This window comes from Anabrus simplex, chromosome 6 (genome assembly GCF_040414725.1).
Source record: "Anabrus simplex isolate iqAnaSimp1 chromosome 6, ASM4041472v1, whole genome shotgun sequence".
Classification (NCBI taxonomy): domain Eukaryota; kingdom Metazoa; phylum Arthropoda; class Insecta; order Orthoptera; family Tettigoniidae; genus Anabrus; species Anabrus simplex.
Window position 1 is genome coordinate 258,073,559 of NC_090270.1, and position 19,941 is coordinate 258,093,499.

Genomic DNA, 19,941 nt, shown 5'->3' on the forward strand with positions numbered 1-19,941 from the left:
AAAGCCAGTACATTTTTACAGGGACTAGCTATTGCATGCAGACCGTCATGGGGACTGAATTCAGAAGTACTTAAAATAATTTATTATACAGCATTTGTGCCACTATACTGCGCCTCTTTTTTCCAAAATACACTGGGAAAGAAATGGGCCCGGAATAAATTATTGCAAATTCAAAGAGGCTTTGCGCTCCGGATCTCCCGAGCTTACCGGACAACTTCTACTGATACAGCACTTATTATTTCTGGAATTGAGCTGCTCTTTTTGACTACAATTGGACTAGCCGAACTGAAATTACTTAAGAAAAATAGGCCATCACCTCAGCCTGTTATCAATACTGTTATAGAACAACAATGCCACTTTTAACAGCCTGATGATCCAAGATTGTTCAAGAAGATTCTCCGTAACAAATGCATACACACTCATGACTGCATCATTTATACTGATGGCTCTCGTACATCAAGCAACGACAGTAAGGACCTTGTTGGGTGTGCTTTTGTAGTACTGTCTATGAAAATGAAAGTGAAGTTTTTACAGTGCAGTATAAACTATCTTCTTGCTGTTTGGTCTTTCACGCAGAACTACTAGTCATTAAATGTGCAATACAATGGTGTCATGACAACAACAAAAGGGTCAAAATGCTCAGTGACTCGCAAGCTGCGCTGAAGTCTTTGCTATAAGAACTATAGCTCATCAAAACCATCATGTCTACATTTCCTGGATTCACGGACATACTGGATCCATCGGAAATGAGAGAGCTGATCAACTAGCAAAAGCTGCTGCTCAATCAAATTGGGAAGTCATGTATGACAATTCTCCCTTATGCTATGCAAGAAGACAAATCAAAAGAACATACCTTGAATCAATGGACCCTCCTTTGGACCTCTGCTTCAAATGGATCTGTTACTACAAGAATGTATTTTACCACAGTTTACAACCGACTTCAGTGCAAACTTTTGGTGCCAAATTTTGAGTTAACACAATTTATGTCAGGCCATGAAAGTTTCAAATCATATTTCGAATGTTTTAAAATTATTTTGACACGTGACTATTCTTGCTTTAGTGGGTCTACTCAAACAGTTGATCATTTAATTGTCCTGGACTCTCATTTGAACTGCTGTAATATTCAGCTTTCACAACCACTATACCATATTTTCATACAGAAACGCTGTTACAAACATTTCATAATTTTCATTCATCGTATCTTTCGTAAACTGGTTCTGTGAATCACCATCATTATGTTTAATTTATAATTATATGTTTCAACTATAACCCTAAAATAATTTGTAAAATAGGGTTCATTTGTATTGGATATTCATAGTAAATAATTATACTCAACAGTTGGATTATTCTGGTTTTTATAACATGCATTTTATTCTCTGCGTACTTCACTTCCAGATAGGTAACTGTGTGTTTATGTTTTACCTTACATTCTTATCTGAAGTGCATTATTATTCATTATAGTTATTATTTCAGGTTTTATAACATGAATCTTATTCTGAACAGTAGAACGGCATAGTGCGGTTCTGTTCTAGCGGTGTTTTGTGTATCAACTGATTGTTCTTGTTAACAACTTGGCGCCACCGTTCCAATTTCCAGTGAATTGTTTAAGTCAACCAGCTAGAGAAGTTAGTTTGAGCTAATTAACATCAATTGCATTGATTTGCTTGTCTTAATGTGTCTCATTTCACTTGAAGTCAGCCTTGCATCACATAATGTCAGGGAAACCCATTGGAACAGTCCCTCGCCTGTCCTTTTTACATTCAATTTTTCGGCAGCTACATGTACTAGGATTTTTTTGGGTAACGTTCTTTTTGCTTTGTGTAGCAATCTCTTTAGGAAGGGTTTAAATATTAGAAAGGAGCAAGGAAGTATCAAATCAAGTCATACATAGAGAGCTGGGAACAAGAAAGAGAACACACAATAGAACAAATACAATGGTAGAGTAGACGGAGGGGGAGCAACATAAAGAGCACGCAACGAAAAACAAGAAAACACAAAAGGACAATTTCCACCTCTACATACACCGCCGTCTTCAAATAGATTGTCTCTTTCCTTAACAATCCCTTCTACATCCTTCCATTCTCAGCTCCCGATGAGCTCGTTTCTGTTTTCCAGCTTTATCAGGAGGGCGAGCATCAAAGTGCTCATTAAGGAGCAATCTTGACAGATCTGATAAGTAGTCTTCATGCAGGAAGTGTAGGATAAGAAGAAAGCCAGGTAAGTATAGGAAAGGGAAGAAACATAAGACAAAGATAAATACAGGTGGTAAAAGATCAGGAACACAGAAAGGATTTAGTGAAACCATGATGGTATTAAAGTTGATATTAGTGAAATACACAAAGACATGTTTAATTTGTCTTTATTTCTGATTTTATGGCAATTTTTAGCATAACATCTTTAAAAAAAACATAAGAAGAAACACAGACATATAGACATATCCAAAAGGCAATGTGTTTTGGATTTTTTCAGTCAAATATTGAACTGGAATTGATCAAGTATATCATATATCCCTACCATTTAAGTTTCTAACAAAACAATACTAAATATTTAAATTAACATCACTATGCACATCAAGTGCTGACTAAGTCAACATAGCAATTTCATTTAAATAGAAAAGCATTTCTTTTCTATCTTAGTGAGACTGGTTAAGTAACTATTTAGACTAAATCAATGATGAAGACCATTCTCTTACAGTTTCAAGATGTCGTCTTTTACAAGCAAGCCAAATTTAGCCTGAATGCTCATAAACATGAGATTAGTTGATAAAATAAAGGACTATATTTCACAGTATAAAATATTACAGTGATTTAGAGTGGTATAAACATCTAAAATGAATACTCCATGAAATGAATGAGGTGGATGTCTAGCAATCAGCTCTCTAGGAAACTTATTAGAGCTTACAACTAGTGATGGGCAGCCTGAGACGAGATCTTGATAACACTGTCCCCCCATTGTGTGCAATGGTAGGTATACGAATGAATAGGGTAAGTACAGAAACTGACAGCTACTGTAGGTACACGTACCTGGATACAAGAGGCGTGCATAACTCGAGACGAGGCAAGATGTGCCTTGCTGTATGTGCAACCACCATTACGCATGAGTGGAATGTGTAATCTAAAATGCTTGAGGTTGCTCAAATTCCTTCAAAAGGTAGGTGTACATTGTTCATTATCAGACCCCACATTAAATATCATATGAACACTGCTTGTGTTTACCGATATTTTGGTGACAAAGGAAATAATTCCTTACAATGTTATAGAGTATTTGCATCATAATTAGGTATTTCGATATACGACAGTGCAATGTTTAATTGTGTCTAGTTGTACGCGACAACTTGAAGATGATGTCCGAAACACAACGTAAGTTGTGGATGTTGGTCATTTTGAAGAGATGTCACATAGCACAGCCCATTGTGTTGCTTGTTCAAAAGAAGTAAAATACGTACGCAGAAATACTTCTGGAATGATCCGGCACTTGAAAACACATAATATCAATGAAGAGGTATCGTCACAGAACACCTCCAGCTCAGTCTGTATCACAAGAAACTACCCTTTCGACAATGATTGCAAGGTATCCAGGTAGATGTACATCCTATCTACAGTTATTAACAAGTTATATGGGTTATTCAGCTAAGAAGTCCACCTGAAATAATTCTTGAACAGTTTAAGATACTGACATTATGTTTTCACTTTCGTTAATGGTATTTAGAAGCTCATAGTTCAACATGCAGTGCTTTCTTAGGCTTTTGATACAAAATTTATCGTCACACACTTTTCCATATGAGAACTGCTAATGATATACTATGAAGTTTATACTCATAGTTACTGGGACGTCGCACAGCTCGCAGCACACGAGAATCGGTCTCCGTTGCCCATCACCCGTGTCGAAAGAACTGGAGCAAACTCGGGCATTGTAGTTTACACGTTCCACTCATGTATAATGGTGGTTGCATATGTAGCAAAGCACATCTTTCCCCGTCTCAAGTTTGAATACTGCACATCTCTACCCTATCCAAATAGGTGTACATCATATCTACAGTCATTCACAAGTTATGCAGGGTTGTTCAGCTAAGATCTCCATCCCAAATAAGTCATGAGCTGTTTTAGATACTAACATTCTGTTTCCACTTTTGTTAATGGTATTAAGGGGTTCATAGTTGAACATGCAGTACTTTTCCAGGCTTTTGACAATATGTATTGACTCACACGTTTCCATATGAGAACGTCATTTCACGCAATAACTGCTGATGATATACTATCAAGTTTACACTCGTAGTTACTGGTACGTCGCACAGCTTGCACTACAGGAGAATCGATCACGAGATTCTTGAGCGAGAGCGTTGCCCATCACTACTTACAACACACATATGTACACAATAACCATAAAATATGACAGGGTTTCCATGTGGCATAGTGGGAGTGGACACTTGCTTAACATACAGAATGAATGAGGTACACACGTCAATAACTTTCATATAAATGTTTATCATATGACCCTTACTCTTGACAAGAGATCAATGAAATTTGTAAAGATTGTTGCCAAAGGTAGACATGAATGTGAAGGTGCGGGGCCAAACTGCATGCCGTGCGGTGGCCAGTGATCACTCAGCTTTAATTTACTAGTTGCTTGCATCTTTCCTGTACTGTTGCTCTTGTAGCCTATTTACAGCTTGTGAGTCTTTAAATTAAACTGCACAACAAAATACAACTCTTCTGTCAGGAGAAAGAAAAAAAGAGAGGCATAAGATTCGTTCTACCATAGACATGAACAATAACGAGTGCTTCCTCTTTTCGAAAACAATATAAATCAATTAATATATAGATCGATTTGAATAGATTTTTAAAACAATCTGCCAATGCTTGAACATGAATTGATAATTAAAAATTTCAAAATGGTGTCACCATATGATGCTGCAAGCCACAGAACAAAGAACGTGACAAATTATTTACAGAATATAAGTTGTTTTTTACTGCTGCATACTGAAATGTAGTGTGACAATACTCTCTCCATTTTTTAATAGAAATTAATTGTATTAAGTACAATACAGTATATCGATAACAAGATTTTCTTAGGGTGCTACACTTTTTTTTTTTGGTCAGCAGTGTACATAAAAGAAAATCCCATCATTTACACCTTCCTGCAATTTACACTTATTCTGAAGTGGCTTGAAAAGTGTAGTTTCAATTACGTTCCCTAGAGGTAGTTCAGTAACCAAGTTTATGGTGGCTTTCGCTGCCCCTTGTTTGCTAAAGTCACACCTGAATTCCCCTGTTAGTAAATATTCATATCTTTTGCTCAAAGCACCTGCCATAAAAAAGGAATGAGAGAGACCAACATTTTCCCCCTATTGTGATGGTGGTGATTACCGTTTCCTGCCCTTAATTATTACTTTTCTATTTCTCAGGATGATTCTATTGCTCTACTATGTCTTTGTTTAGAAATATTTTGGGATACCTGTATCAAAAGATCTGAACTTATTTTTTGAGGCTGCAATGAATCATGCTTGTACATCACTTTTCAACATATCTTCCTTTGTCAACAACAGTTTTAAAAGAAATCTAAGAAAAAAAACCTATTAAAATTGCCACAGGAGTTTGAAAACACAAATTCAATACCATCCATATTTGCACCAAATTCTGACAAACTCTTGATCCACTTTCCTAGACAGGATGTTGGTCACAGGTGGTGAAGCGGACTGATGCTCTCAACAGCTTGTGGAATGTCCTGAAACTTGGCATGGGTATGTCTCTTATGCTGGTGATGAGCCGGCTGCAGTTGGCAATCACATGATCTATCTGAGCACATGTTGCTCCATCTGACCAAGTTACCATTGTAGAGTCCCACTGCGTGGAAAAAAGATATAGCCTGCATTTGTGCAGCATAGCCTTCAGTTTAACACCATTCTCATTGGTGTGAGTATGGGTGATATATGGTCCAATAAACCAACTATCTTCCTGTACCAAATCTGCTTTCCCTATCTCAGCATTGAAGTCTCCAAGCAGGAGAATGTGGTCCTCTGGACAGAAGCTTGATACTAAATTCAGCAATTCATCCATGACAGGAGCTGCCTGTGAATCAGATGGAGGAGGTATGAATGCAGAGACTAGAGCCAAGTTATGGTGGGCTGTCTTCAACTGCACATGAGCCAGGTTCCCTGAAGAAGGGTTCCATTCAAACACAGCTGGCAGTAGATCCCTGTGAATGAGGAAGCCCACCCCAGAAGATTTTCCTTCCTCTGACCCACTCAGATACCACTTGTAATGTTTAGTATACATAGTCAACGCAGGAAGATGCGTCTCTTGAATGGCCACGATGTCGATACCCAAACCGCTAAGCTTCTCATCCATGAGGTACTGGATGTCAGGATCAGCACACACCCCCATTACATTCCAAGTAGCAATACTCCATGTGTATTTTGAGGAGAAGGAGTTGGCCTGGTACGTGATGGGGGGACCCATTGACATAGAACTACGATATCTCTGAAATCATACAAATTAAGATTAAATTAGTTACTGCTATTACAACAGTATTAAGGCAATAAAACGATCATACGGTGTACAGAAAATAAGCTCACACTTAAAACAATATTTAGAATACAGCCTTCAGCTTAACTATTTTAAGAATACAGGCAGTGAATCATACTTGTTAATAAAGAGGGAGAGCAACCTGCCTAGGTACTATAACTGTTCAATGGCATCCAGATCAGTTATAGAGCCATTGAAGGTTATGTTAAAGAAGAAGTCAACAAAAATTACTCTGAAATATACGTCCAGCAGTTACACGTCCAACTGTGTCTGTTAGCTGAGATAACTTGCTCATTTGAATAAGAGATTAGATGGATACAGAATGAGGACGGAGATTCATAAATTCAGAAACCCGTGGTCACAAGGTAATTATATTCAGAAACATCAGTGATCAAGAAGGCGTTGATGAGACAATCAATTGTATACGTCATGAAGATATGAGTAAATGGTTGAGTGTTCCTTGGCATAACTTCCTAATAAGAAGAGTGATATTATCATAGAGAACATTCCTCAAAAGTCAAAAACATATGGAAAGGAAATTATAAAGTAACAATCTTGTCAGAAATTATGAAATGCAAACCAATATTGTTAATGTAATAGTCTTAATAGGATTTTGTTTCATGAACAATGTATTATAAAAATTGAGATTGACGGTCGAGAAAGAACGGGTTAACACGTACTCAGAAAGAGCTAGTTGGAAGTGTGCATTTTGAAGTTATATTCAAGGGAAATATTGGGAGGATATAGTAGTAGTAGTAGTAGTAGTAGTAGTAGTAGTAGTAGTAGTAGTAGTAGTAGGAGTAGTAATAATAATAATAATAATAATAATCATAAGATCCAATATTCATTATCAGAAACAAGGCGAGTGTTTTAGGTTAATACTGAGATACTGTCTGACATATATCATTGAACTATACAAATTTCAGGTCCAAATGCTCACCATGGTTGAAGATTGTCCCTGTAATGTCATGATCAGATCTAATATGTGGGCTTGAGCGGGATTAGTGTCCTGACAGGCCTGGGTCGATGATAATATAAATACCAAAATTGAGACCAATGAAATGGAGGGACAGAGAACAAGTCATGAAGCCATCAACGTTAAGTACCCACGATATTGTCTTTATTTATTCTATCATGTAAAAAAAGTCCAGTGCGCACTAAAAAGATGCTATACAGCGCACTGGACTTCATTCATAAATAAACGACGTAACTTCGGCTCAGTGGTTCTTCAATTGGATACCTGCATCTTAAAGGAGCCAGCATATTCCAGCAACTCAAGCATTCCTATCTATAACATCTTTTTAATATGCACGGGACTTATTATGAATCTCCTTCAGAGAGTTATTTTTTAACATAGTGCTGCACAATATCTCACGTGGTATGTACTTTTACGAGACCGTACGTGTCTTTACATTGTTTAATTTCTTCGTTATTTGTGTTTTAATTTTTCTTTAGGCTGACGATGACCTATTACTAGGTCGAAACTAGTCCCTAATCATTTATGTAATTTAAACTATTTACATTTTGTATTGAAAAGGTGGACCCAAATAATACATTAATTTACTCTATTGTAATCACAGTTCAATACGGATCTATCATTATGAAACTTATTTCATTTAATGACTCGTATATCTCTGCTGACTCCAGCTGTGGTGTATTCACATTATCTTTGAACCCCTAACTAAATCGAATAACGGACGGTTAGAGCACGGACATGAAAAACACCAATATATTAGAATGAACCAAGAAATAAATATTTCAGCAGCAAGACTGAAAGTGTTTGCAGCCTCTCTTTGTGCATCGTATGGAAAAAAAAAAAAAAAAGGACTTGAATAACGCTAAGAAAATTAAATTTTGTCGTAACATTGTAAATTTGCATCAATAAGGAAGACTGTTAGGCAATATAAACTTAGGTGAGTGACTTTTAGCGCGCAGTTCACTGAAAAATGTTTTCAGGTTGAAGGTGAGGCACGGACTCTCGAGCTTCCGTCCCAGGATATAGAGGGATATAGTGAGGGTGAGGGGAGAGAGATAGATGCATACCTGCCAACTTTCGAAAAGAGAAATCCGGAAGATCCTCAAGCGGAAAATTTTTAACAACAGTCTTGAGACATAATGAAAAAGGATGGCACGGGGCGGGGGGAGAGATTACAAACAATACTAATACAAGTAAAATAGGCCTACAGTAGAACCTCGATGCATCGTTCCCGGAACTGTCGTTTTTCCGTATTCATCGTTGAATTTATTCGGTCCCAAAAATGTTCCATATAAACCAATGTTAAATTTTCCCACTCCTATCGTTTCTCGAACTATTGTTTTATCGCATCGATCGTTGAACAATTATTTGTCCTCGGTCACAATTTTCCTGCAGTGATCGATCGTACGTAAGAAAAATATACGCAAAAGTTTTTTTCTTTTAATTTAGAGGGACAGCTTAATACTCTTAGCATATAATAGCGTAATAGTGGCAACCTGTTATGCGAGAATGTACGAGCGATTCGGAGATGCGAGTCTTGAACAAGGATCTTGTAGGCTGGAGTACTGTGCGCAGGTTATTCACGCGCAACCTCACTATGAGCCTCTTGGTGCTAACGGTTCTCCTCGGCCCACTAACCGACCCCTAGTAGTATTCTTATTTACAATAATTAAAACGTAGACAGCATAAAACTCAAATTTGCTACCATTTTCTGTGTTAGTATAGGCTGGCTAGGGCTGCCAACTTCGTTGAAAAAAAAAGAAAATCGCGCAGTGCGCCAGATACGTTTCAATTAGTCACAGGGCGATTAATCACGTCGTACCTTGTGGAGTGTGTGGGATGCTAGAGGCCTGTTGAACGCTTTGTTGCCCTCTGCCCAAGAGTCTTGTTGCAAACTGGACCTAACCAAGCCAGACCAATTATCTTTTCTCATATCCTAGTCTTCTAACTAGTTCCCAAGTTGGCAGCTTCGCACAAGACGCTGCGACATCGTTCGAGATGTGCCGCGTTGAATTTCTAACCTCTGCGATATCGTCTGAGCTGAGCTGCGGGAGCCTTGCTGTATTGGGTATCTAACCTATAGCTCGCAAAGGGTCTACGGAATATTTTCCTAAATACAGGTAATCGCCGTAATATCCACGTATATCTTTAATTTTCAAAATAAAAGAACTGGACTTAAAGGTTTTCAATTATAACGAAATGTGTAAAGAAATGTGAAACGAAACGGCATAAAAGTCACGCTTTTTATTTTCATCTCGTAGGCCTGTATCATGGTTGCAGTATTTTGATACCGGTATTATCGGCACACACTATCTGGATGCATTTACACCCCAGTGCTGAATCGGTCGACCTCCGCAATCTTCAAGATTTGTACTGACAAACTATGAATCACTTAAGCATCGTTGTGCGACATCTGGCGTACACTTTACGTACTAGTACTGTTGTTGTTTACACAGCAAAGCCAAGCTATAGAATTCATGCTAGAAACAAGATTCGCATCGAGAAATGTTATATAATGTGTATGCGACACAGTTGTTGGCTTAAAGATAATAACGGTTTAGAAACTTCATATCGATCGATCATATTCTCGATTCAATTCAGATTTCATTTTCATTCAGTTGGCAGCACTACCGGAACCGGGACAGCTCCCTCCTTACTCCTCAGCCCCGTACACAAATGCATCCAGATAAAGTGTGCCGATAATATGTATAGTAGGAGCTAAATGGTTAGCACGTGTTGGCATTTGGTTCAAGGGGTCCTCGATTGGGTCGAGGATTTTAACTTTCCTTAGTTAATTCCAACGGTTCGGGGGCTGTCTGTTTGCCGAATTAAACATTAGAATTCATCTTGGTAGGTATGCATTTCATACGCACGTAGATCGCCTATCACGCAACAACTCGAAAGACCTGCACCTGGCTCTGGAGGCCACGCGCCATTATTTTTGTTTTTATAATAATAATAATAATAATAATATATTTACATAACGAAAAAGTCCCAATACAGTACCATATTTTATTGTTTTCCTTTCCACCATTTTTAATGTTGCTCGCATTTACAGTTTTCCTGCATCTGTCGTCATTTTCCCTCTGCCCCCTGAAAAACAATGCATCGAGGTTTTACTGTATATGTTATGATCACCCCTGAAATTAAGTACTTACATCTTTATGAGTGCTCATCTCTTTTCACGTTACACTGGGAACACTTTCCGTGATCGTATAAAACAAGGAAATTAAGCAGAATATGCCTCCCGAATAGGCTGATAATATAGTTTCTTAGTTGAACTCATTACGAACACCACTAAAAATACTAAATCGTTTAGAAATTTGTCACACAAATCTACGAGTTTCAGAACTACCGCCAATGTTACACACGCACACAAACAAAGCCTTTCAGCTGCTACGTTGCATGACACAGTTACTAAAGTTGTTTTGTATAAATTCACAGGCTGCTACTTTTCATGGATTTCTTTTCTTCAAAATCGCACCCTGCTACTTGTTTGGGAACATCACACTGAATGAAGTAGCAGTTGAGGTAGAACAGATGACAAAAGCACCGTCATTATCAATGCATTTACAAGTCGAATTTCAAACACTGCATCTCGTATTACCAAATACAGTAGAGACAATACTCGACACTGAGCAAGATATCGAGGGACAGCTATTGGAGCTCCCTCTAGCGAGTAGACCTGAAAACTACTGATTCTGTCATAAGAGTATTTTTGTGTGAAGTTTTTGGTGTTAATTATGCGTTTGCAGTGAGTTGACATAATTAAATAGTAGCGTGTGTCATTCCTTGATATCTTCTCTCAACATGAGGGGAAAGGTATGTGCTGTGTTTGGCTGTAGTTACTATGAAGTAGAGAAGAATGCACGGTCGTTCTTCAGGTTCCCTTGTGACAAGAAAATGTAATATTGTGTTTGCATATATATTCTTCCAGTGACAGAGATCTTTATAGTACTTCATAATCTTCTGACCTGCTCGATCCATATTTTAACTGGCTTAAAATGTAATACGCATATTTTATTGTATAGTGCAGCAGTTAACCTTCAATACCGATGAGTAGTTGAATCGTTTGTTGCAGAAACAGCACTTCTCCACTTTTTGACACTATTTGAGTTATTAATACTGCCATGATTAATGCACGAAGGGCTACCATTTTGTGCAGAAAAAAACACTTCTACCATATATCTGCCTGTCAGTCGCGAATGAAAGTTTCCGTTTTGTGCAGAAAGAACACTTATCCTGGAGAGGTGTTGTTTTTACTTCAAACCAGCCCGCTTCACAAAGTAGTTGTGTCAGTTCTTACAGTTGAGTCGCTAGGAAGAGGTGTGAAAAGAGATGCACAAGTCGCGTTTTATATAAATCAATTTATGGAGTTTCAGTATGAGGCAAATCATGTCTTAGGAAAATACTATATTGATGGACTGTGCGTTCATACTTTCAAGTTGCTTATTTCTGCAACCCGTCTCCCTGTGTTACCAACTAGACTTGCTTATCCACAAGGCTGTGTTCCATTAAATGAAAAGAAATTAGCAGATATAAAGAAGTTGGAATCTTACAAACAAGAAGAACACCATGAGTTTTATAATGAACTGTTTGCATGGACATCAGCGCAATAGAAGTGAGAAGACCGAGCTCGATAGCTGTAGTCGCTTAAGTGCGGCCAGTATCCAGTATTCGGGAGATAGTAGGTTCGAACCCCACTGAAAATGGTTTTCCGTGGTTTCCCATTTTCATACCAGGCAAGTGCTGAGGCTGTACCTTAATCAAGGCCACGGCCGCTTCCTTCCCACTCCTAGCCCTTCCTTGTCCCATCGTCGCCATAAGACCTGTGTCGGTGCGACGTAAAGAAAAAAAAATAAAAAATAAAATATATATATTGAACTTTGGAAAGGGACATAAAGGAGTATTCTTCTGTTTATTTTTCTATACAATGTGGTCTAATCATAATATGCGCAAATAAGTAAGTCTTACAAATGACTATTAAATAATGGGTTTAAACACTGTATTTCCTCAGTACAAATAATGTTCCTTTTGAAATTGATATGACGTTAAAATCAATGTTACACTTCCTTATATTCTCATTAATGGTGTTTGTTGCAGAAACAGCACGTCTCCACCATTTTCAACAAAGTCTGTAAAGGAACGTATTGGACTAATTCATACAAACAACCTATCTGTCATAGTCATTTCAACAGTAGAATAAGCATAATAAATATCGGAAGGATAGAAATGACATTACACACTATAGACAGTTTTTCCTGTTTTCTGAACAATTTGGTACGTTGGAGAAGTGTCGTTTCTGAAACAAACGATTCAGTTGTAGGTGTGATCTGTGGGTTTTGAAATGTCACATAAGTGATTTGGGTAAGGTGTACAAGAAAGAAGGGACGTTACGCTTATATAAGAATTATAAGATGTGTTCAGATCATTTCCAGGCCAGCGACTTTAAAAATCCTCGACTATACAGCCAAGGGTATGTTTTTTTACTTTAATTGTACGTAAATATTCCTCAAAGCATCACTATCGACAACATTTTCATGCTTTTCTTTCTTTTATCCCTCTTCTCAGATTAAAGCTGGGATTTTATAGATTTTCTTTCTGTTAGTAGGCTTCATGTTAAGAGGAAAATTGTCCAGCTATTAAATGTTAATTCATTGCATCATATGTGTAAGGAATGTGCCGATATTTTTATTGACAAGTGTTTTAATATGATACGATATTTTTAAATGAGAAAAAAGACAAATCCAACCGTAAGAGTTCAGGCAGGAATGCTAAAGCTAAAAAAGTAATGCATAAATGAAAGATCAAGCCATTTCACAGCAGTCCATTTCACATCTTGTTTATATGTCTAATTTCAGTCTTTGAATAATAACCTTTTAAATAATTCTTCATTCATTTATCCAGAATTGCTTTAGCAACTTCGAAGTTAATATCTCAATAACACTTTCTTTCTACACGTAATTTATTTATCCATTTCCGTATATACATTTCCATTGATATTTGAATTTAGCACGATTTTTTCAGATCAAGTCACTAGGAGCGCCACCGTCGAATTGTCTCCCATTTTAACCAGGCTAAATCCGTAAGTGTCGCGTATTGTCTCTACTGTATTTGGTATTACCAGCTACTGTCGAAAGTCAAACAAATCTGATTTGACTGCAGCAAATACAGTATTTGACTGCAGAAAGCGAAACCAAGCGCAGATATTCAAAATCCGTACAATAACGTTGTTCATCTGTACAACCATATAACACACTCAAAATCCGTACATTTTACGGGAAAACCGGAATACTTGGCAGGTATGTAGATGTAAGGGAGAAGCAGGCAGGTGGACAGTTTCGGAGGGAGGAAGGGTGCGGGAAGAGGCCTTAAGCTCAGCAGAGTCCGTAAGAGTAAAGGCATTTTCACAAACCCCTCTACGAGCATGCACCAGCCATGGCTGCATATAATGACATTAAATAATAATTCAGGACCTCGTTTGCCCTATTTTAAATTATATTTGAAGAAGAAAAATAATAATGAATGATAATGAAATGTAACATTTGAGACCAGGAATGTTGATTCAAATTGCGAAGTTGAAGTAACACAAGCCTCCGGCTTGCATCCTGCGTTGGCAGCATTGAGAGAGTTCGTTTTCATGCGGAAGACTTGAATGAATATGGTGATACTGGTCCTTAGTTGTACTCTTTGTTTGTAATCTTCCTTTATATTCGTGTTTCGTGGTGATTATTCTGTATGGAATTAAGTTTTGTAAGTACTCTGTGTCAAATTTCCGGTGCGATTGTGGTTTGGAATGGCTTGTGGTGATAGTAATATCCTCATGATTTCTTTATCTGTGTTTATTGATGATGATGATAATAATAATGTACGTGGAAAACTGCCAACAGGATTCGTACAAACCATGGAGTATGTAACGACTTCCTCTACAAATGGAACAAAATTCCTGGTCCATCTTGTGTTTGTGGAGCGACTCCCCAGACCATCCAACACATTGTGCAGCAGTGTAGTATTATGTCATACTCGGGAGATCTGAAGGACTTTCTATTGTTGACCCCAGATGCTGTTAACTGGATAGACAAATTGACTCTCACAATATAAGTGCATACACTGTCATTGTATACTCTGCTTCATGTCTAATAGTAATAAGGCCATAGTTTTTTAGTATATGATTTATATATTGTTGTATATTCCAATGTGTTGCCATATGCTAAATAATAATAATAATAATAATAATAATAATAATAATAATAGTAATAATGCTGTGCTCTAGAGTTGAAACTGGCGAGTTGTGCTCATAGTGCTTAAATCTTAAATGTCTTTCGGTTTTTAAATTTTCAATCTTATTCTAACAATGCTTACACCTTAGGATGGTTACTTCTTATGAAAATGAATTCTGTGGACGCTATTTTCGAGAGCAAATGTCTTTCTTTTGACAGTAGATTAGAACCGAAAAGGCTAGGAACTCCGAAATCTGATTTAAATATTACAGAGCTTCCAAATTCTTGCAAAAAAAAAAAAAACCACACATCGTACAAACATACAGACTGGTTGTGTGAATGTAAGATAAGAAATGCGTTCTTTTGCTACACGGGTTTGGCTATGAATTCTCATGATCTCGTGTGGACATTAACTGATGTTACAGACCTAAAACTCTTGAATGAGTTAAAATAACAATAATAAATCTAGTGAAAAGCATATAAACAATAGTATTCAGTTCGCGATACTTGGTAAGGTAGACATCAGGTGCCAGTTAGATAGTGCATATAGATTGGAAATTAGACAGTTCAATAAGGATGTATCAAAAAACTGCTACATACTCAGTAAACTGATTGACTGCATTAAGTTTTGTAAACAATCTGAGTTCCCACTGTGAGGACAGAATGAAACCAATTCATCCGATAACCCTGGAATTTTCGTGGGTTTCATAATTTAATGGTCTAGCTAGACTACTTTAAAAGGGCACACTGAAAAAAGCTAGCAGTCGTGTTTTTCTGGGAGTATCTAAATCTATACGAACAAGCTTTTAGACTCAATCTATTCTGTGCGCTTTCAGTTGATATGTGACGAGATTTCTCTGAGACAACCAGAATAACCATTGCAGTCATCCAAAATCTTTACTGTACTTGGTTCATGTTTGGCGACAAAAAAAGTTCTTTGGCATTCTGCCCAAATATTCCATCTAGTTGCGGAAATTTTCAGGACTCGTTTCTAAACCATCTCATCTAGTATGGCTGTCTGCTTGGAAGATTTGGAGAAAAACGTACAAAATCCTTCATAGATTGCTATTTTAAAACCTTTCACTTACTTGTTGGGTTGCACAGCACTCAATAATCAAGCCCAATCGATGGGGAAAACAATAAACAATGTGCTCATTTTTGTACACAGCCTTTTTTTTTTTTTTTTTTTTTTGCCTGTACACCTGTGTGTTGCCTGCTTATCACATTCAAACTATCATACAGGGTCTTTATTTATGCTTGGCAGGGACTTTCTCGCTCGACCTTGGCTGCCAGTGACGGTTCAGTTGCCGGCTACCGCGCATGCGTATGTACAGCAGAATACGGTGCTCAAAATCATTATCATGCATTTATCATGCATTTTACTCACCATTTTTACAGTTTATGCTGACAATGTTCCCCATGCGCTGCCAAACATAACACTATGCAACAGGTAAAAAACTTTTTTCACAAAAGTAGGTGTACTTTATGTATTTCTGCCTCCTGAATTAAAAAATGACACTGAAAATATTGTATCACCCTAATGAAGTTCTTCAGCACTGATGGCTGCAATTGCAGCTCTTATATTGTCTTTAAGTTCATCTAGTGTGTGAGGGTTGTTCCCATAAACTACATATTTTTACATTCCCCACAAATAAAAATTACATGCTGTTAAATCTGGGCTACGAGGGGGCCACACATTTTTACTTATGATCCTCGTACCAAACACGCTTCAGTAAGGAGATAATGACCATTACGTCTATTTTTATTGTTTACTGAACCTGTAGTTTGAATCTCTTGGCCAGTTGTTTTATTGTCCGATTGATAGGAATGGGTCTACCTGGAAATTTTGCTCGAAACTTTTGTCTTGTCCTAGCGCACGATTTTCTGCACTTTATGTAAGTATTGTGCAGATATACACGTTCACATAACAAATATTTTACATACATTACAGCACTATACACAATCACAATAAAACACTATACAATACGACATACAGTATGCACTAGCTTCATTGAACACCCTACTATCTCGGAGCTCAGCTCTCAGCTATTGCAGGAAGTGCCGGAAACCGCGTACACCAGCGGGCAATAGCGCCCTGTTATCGGTGGCCAAGGTCCAGCAATAAAGACCCTGCCAAGCATAAATAAAAACCCTGTAGCTCTTGAGCCTTTACTTTTCCAGGGGATTATTTACCTCCAATTAATGTAGTTCGGCAAATAAAGCCTGACTAATTCCGTATGTAGCCTACGTAATTTAAACATCAGATCCTCAGTGATGGTATCATTTAAATGTAATCATCATTGTATATCCAAATGGCAAAAACAGCTGATAAGGGCAGCCTTAAGATCTCAATTTGCTCTTCTCTTTTCTGTCAAAGTTGTCAAGAAAGAGGTGTGTGAAAAAGTACTGTGCCCCCCTCCCCCCAAAACAGTTCACCGGCCACCACTGGTTGATTTTAATGTTCTAGTTTTACTTGACACATTGGCATCACAATAAAATTAGCATGTTTCCCAATTAACTAAATTAATTCAACTATTCTTTATAAGTTCACTCCCGTGTGACTTTTCCAATTCATCTCTTCTCTCACTCATTTGATCTATCACATAGCATTATGGCTTATCAAATTCCTGCATGCTGCGTCATCAAGGGTATGGCTTGTCAAACTCCTGCATGCTGATAGGTCAGGTTATGAAGGAATTATTGGTCCATATGGATTTGGTAATAGAAATGAGGAAGGTGAACTTCTGCTTGATCTAAGTACATGAAACCAACTTCTGGTGAAGAACTCGTGGTTTCCAAAACGGGATAGCCACAAGATAACGAGATACAACAGGGAGCTTCAGTACAGATCAGTGATAGACCTTATCGTCACAGATAGACCAAGAAGTGGAGAAAATGTGCATGATGTAAAAGTGATACCTAGTGAGAACCTTGATAGTGAACATAGACTCCTCACTGCAGACCTAAGAGTCACCAAACCTATTATTAAAGTAAACAAGAAGAAGAAAAAACCATGAATTAAAGACTGGAAACTGAAAGATCTGGAAGTCAAATAGCAGTTTGAAGAGGAAATCAGAACTAAAATACCAGTAACAGACACAAAGAAAGGTAATGAAGAATGGAATGATTTTAAGACAAGTCTGGTTGGTAGTGCAGATAAAAGATGTGGAAGAAAAAGCACAAGAGTTAAAGAAAAAAGGTGGAATGATAAAGTGAAAGAAACTATAATGAAAAGGAATAAAGCCAAAAAAGTTCTCGATGTGGCTAAGTCTGACAAAAGAATTAACAGCGACCGAATAGACAACAATAAATTGGAAGAGATGGCGAAAGAATATAGATACTGGAAGTTGGAAGTCAAGAAAATTGTACGGGAAGGAAAAGAGAAAAGTTGGGAAGAATTTACAGATAAACCGGAAGAAGACAGTAAAGGGAATATGAAAATGATATATAGAATAGTAAAAAGTAAAAGATCAGATAAAGAAGCAATTACAGCTCTGGAGACAGCAGATGGGAATATAGTTCGCAATATGAAAGGTATCAGGGATACAATGGGACAGTATTTTGACAAGCTCCTAAAGGGCCCTAATGAGATCTCTGTTGATGATGTAGGAGAGAAAAAAATAGAGGAAGATATCTCAATTACATGGACAGAAGTAGAACAAGCTCTCCATAAGATGGGAAGTAGTAAGTAAGCAAGAGCTGATGAAGTTACAGGCAATATGATTAAAGCTGTTAGTACACCAGGAATACAGTGGCTGTATACAGTTCTCAGAACAATATGGAATGATAATGAAATACGTGAAGAGTGGACAAATGGGATGACAACTCCTATCTTTAAGAAAGGGAGTAGAAGGAAAAGTGAAATTTACAGAGGCATTACCCTCCTATCACAAGGCCTTAAAATTATGGAGAAGATCATTGAAGCCAGAGTACGGGATATACTAGAGCAGGGTCGGCCAATTGGCTGGCGTGTGATGTAAGAGAGACTGTGTGACGTCGGAGAGACCATGTGACGTAAGAGTGCAGAAGGTGGGGAGCCGCAGTCGTAGACTGGAGATGAAGAGACAGCCTCGCTTTGTAGTAGACACGTGAAGTGCCATACATGCTGATGGCTACGGCTTTTATGGACACTTTTCACAAAAAGCCACACAAATCCTTCTTATTTAAAAATTTATCTCTTAGTTCTCTATCACACTGTAAATCTAATAACTCTAACTGTAGGTCTAGATCAACGTTATCTGCAACAACTGAAAATGGCGTGGTTAAAAGTTGAATATAAGTTTCCAGACATTCCAAATTGTTAAATCTAGGATCAAATTCTGAAAAAAAGGTTTTTTAATGATTTTGACATACCTATCAATATCCTCAGCTGTATGGTGTTAGTGGTACAGTACACAAGTATGGACGAACCGGGCACATCACGGTGCGAGAAGCTATCTACCCCTCCGATCTTTTTATCTTTATGGGAAGATCTATATTTATTTGTTGAAAATGATAAGACTGCTACAGCTAAATGTTTTGTTTGTAGAAAAGAGCTACAGTATGTAAAAATATATAATTTACAACGCCACTACAGTTTGTATCACACTGCAGATTATGATCAGTATCAAGGTGAGGAAAAGGTACGTGTAATTACAGAACTAAAAGGTAAATTAAATAACCATGTCGAGCATTCGATCAGTGAGTCAGCAATTCGACTTGAGTTATAAAATTTCATACTTAATTGCAAAGAAACTTAAACCGTTCAGTGGTGGTGAATTCGTAAAGGAATGTTTAATTCTAGCAGGTGAGGAGTTTTGTCTAAATATCATTCAGGAGTTTGAAGCTGCCAGCTTGTCCGCGCACACAGTGTTGACAAAAATTCAAGATCTATCTGATGATGTCGACCTACAATAATTAGAACTGACAAAAAGCTTCCAGGCATACTCCTTAGCAACTGACGAGGGCACAGATATTTCTGACACGAACCAGCTAGCCGTTTTCATATGAGGGGTTGACAAAAACTTTACAATTTGGAAGGAAATACTGGATTTAGTGCCTATGAAGAATACCACGAAAGGCATCGACATTTTCAACTGCATTGTAAGTGTTGTTGAAAATGCTTCATTGCCATGGAACAAATTAGTTTCAATAGCAACAGATGGTGCACCTTCTATGTTAGGACGCAATTCTGGAGTAGTTGGGCTCATAATATAAAAAAAAAAAAGTTTCCCCGATTGCA

The 19,941-nt window shown here is 37.6% G+C and overlaps 1 protein-coding gene across 2 annotated transcripts in view; it reads right to left on the reverse strand.

Annotated features, from left to right (window-relative positions):
* Nucleotides 1-2,349: 2,349 nt before the first annotated feature.
* Nucleotides 2,350-19,941, reverse strand: part of LOC136875964 (uncharacterized) — a 672,636-nt gene continuing 655,044 nt past the window's right edge. For both annotated transcript variants that reach the window (XM_068228419.1, XM_068228420.1), the window contains one exon: nt 2,350-6,479. In XM_068228419.1, the coding sequence (XP_068084520.1) occupies nt 5,661-6,479 (819 nt within the window). In that variant the 3' untranslated portion in view covers nt 2,350-5,660. The remainder of the gene's footprint in view (nt 6,480-19,941) is intronic.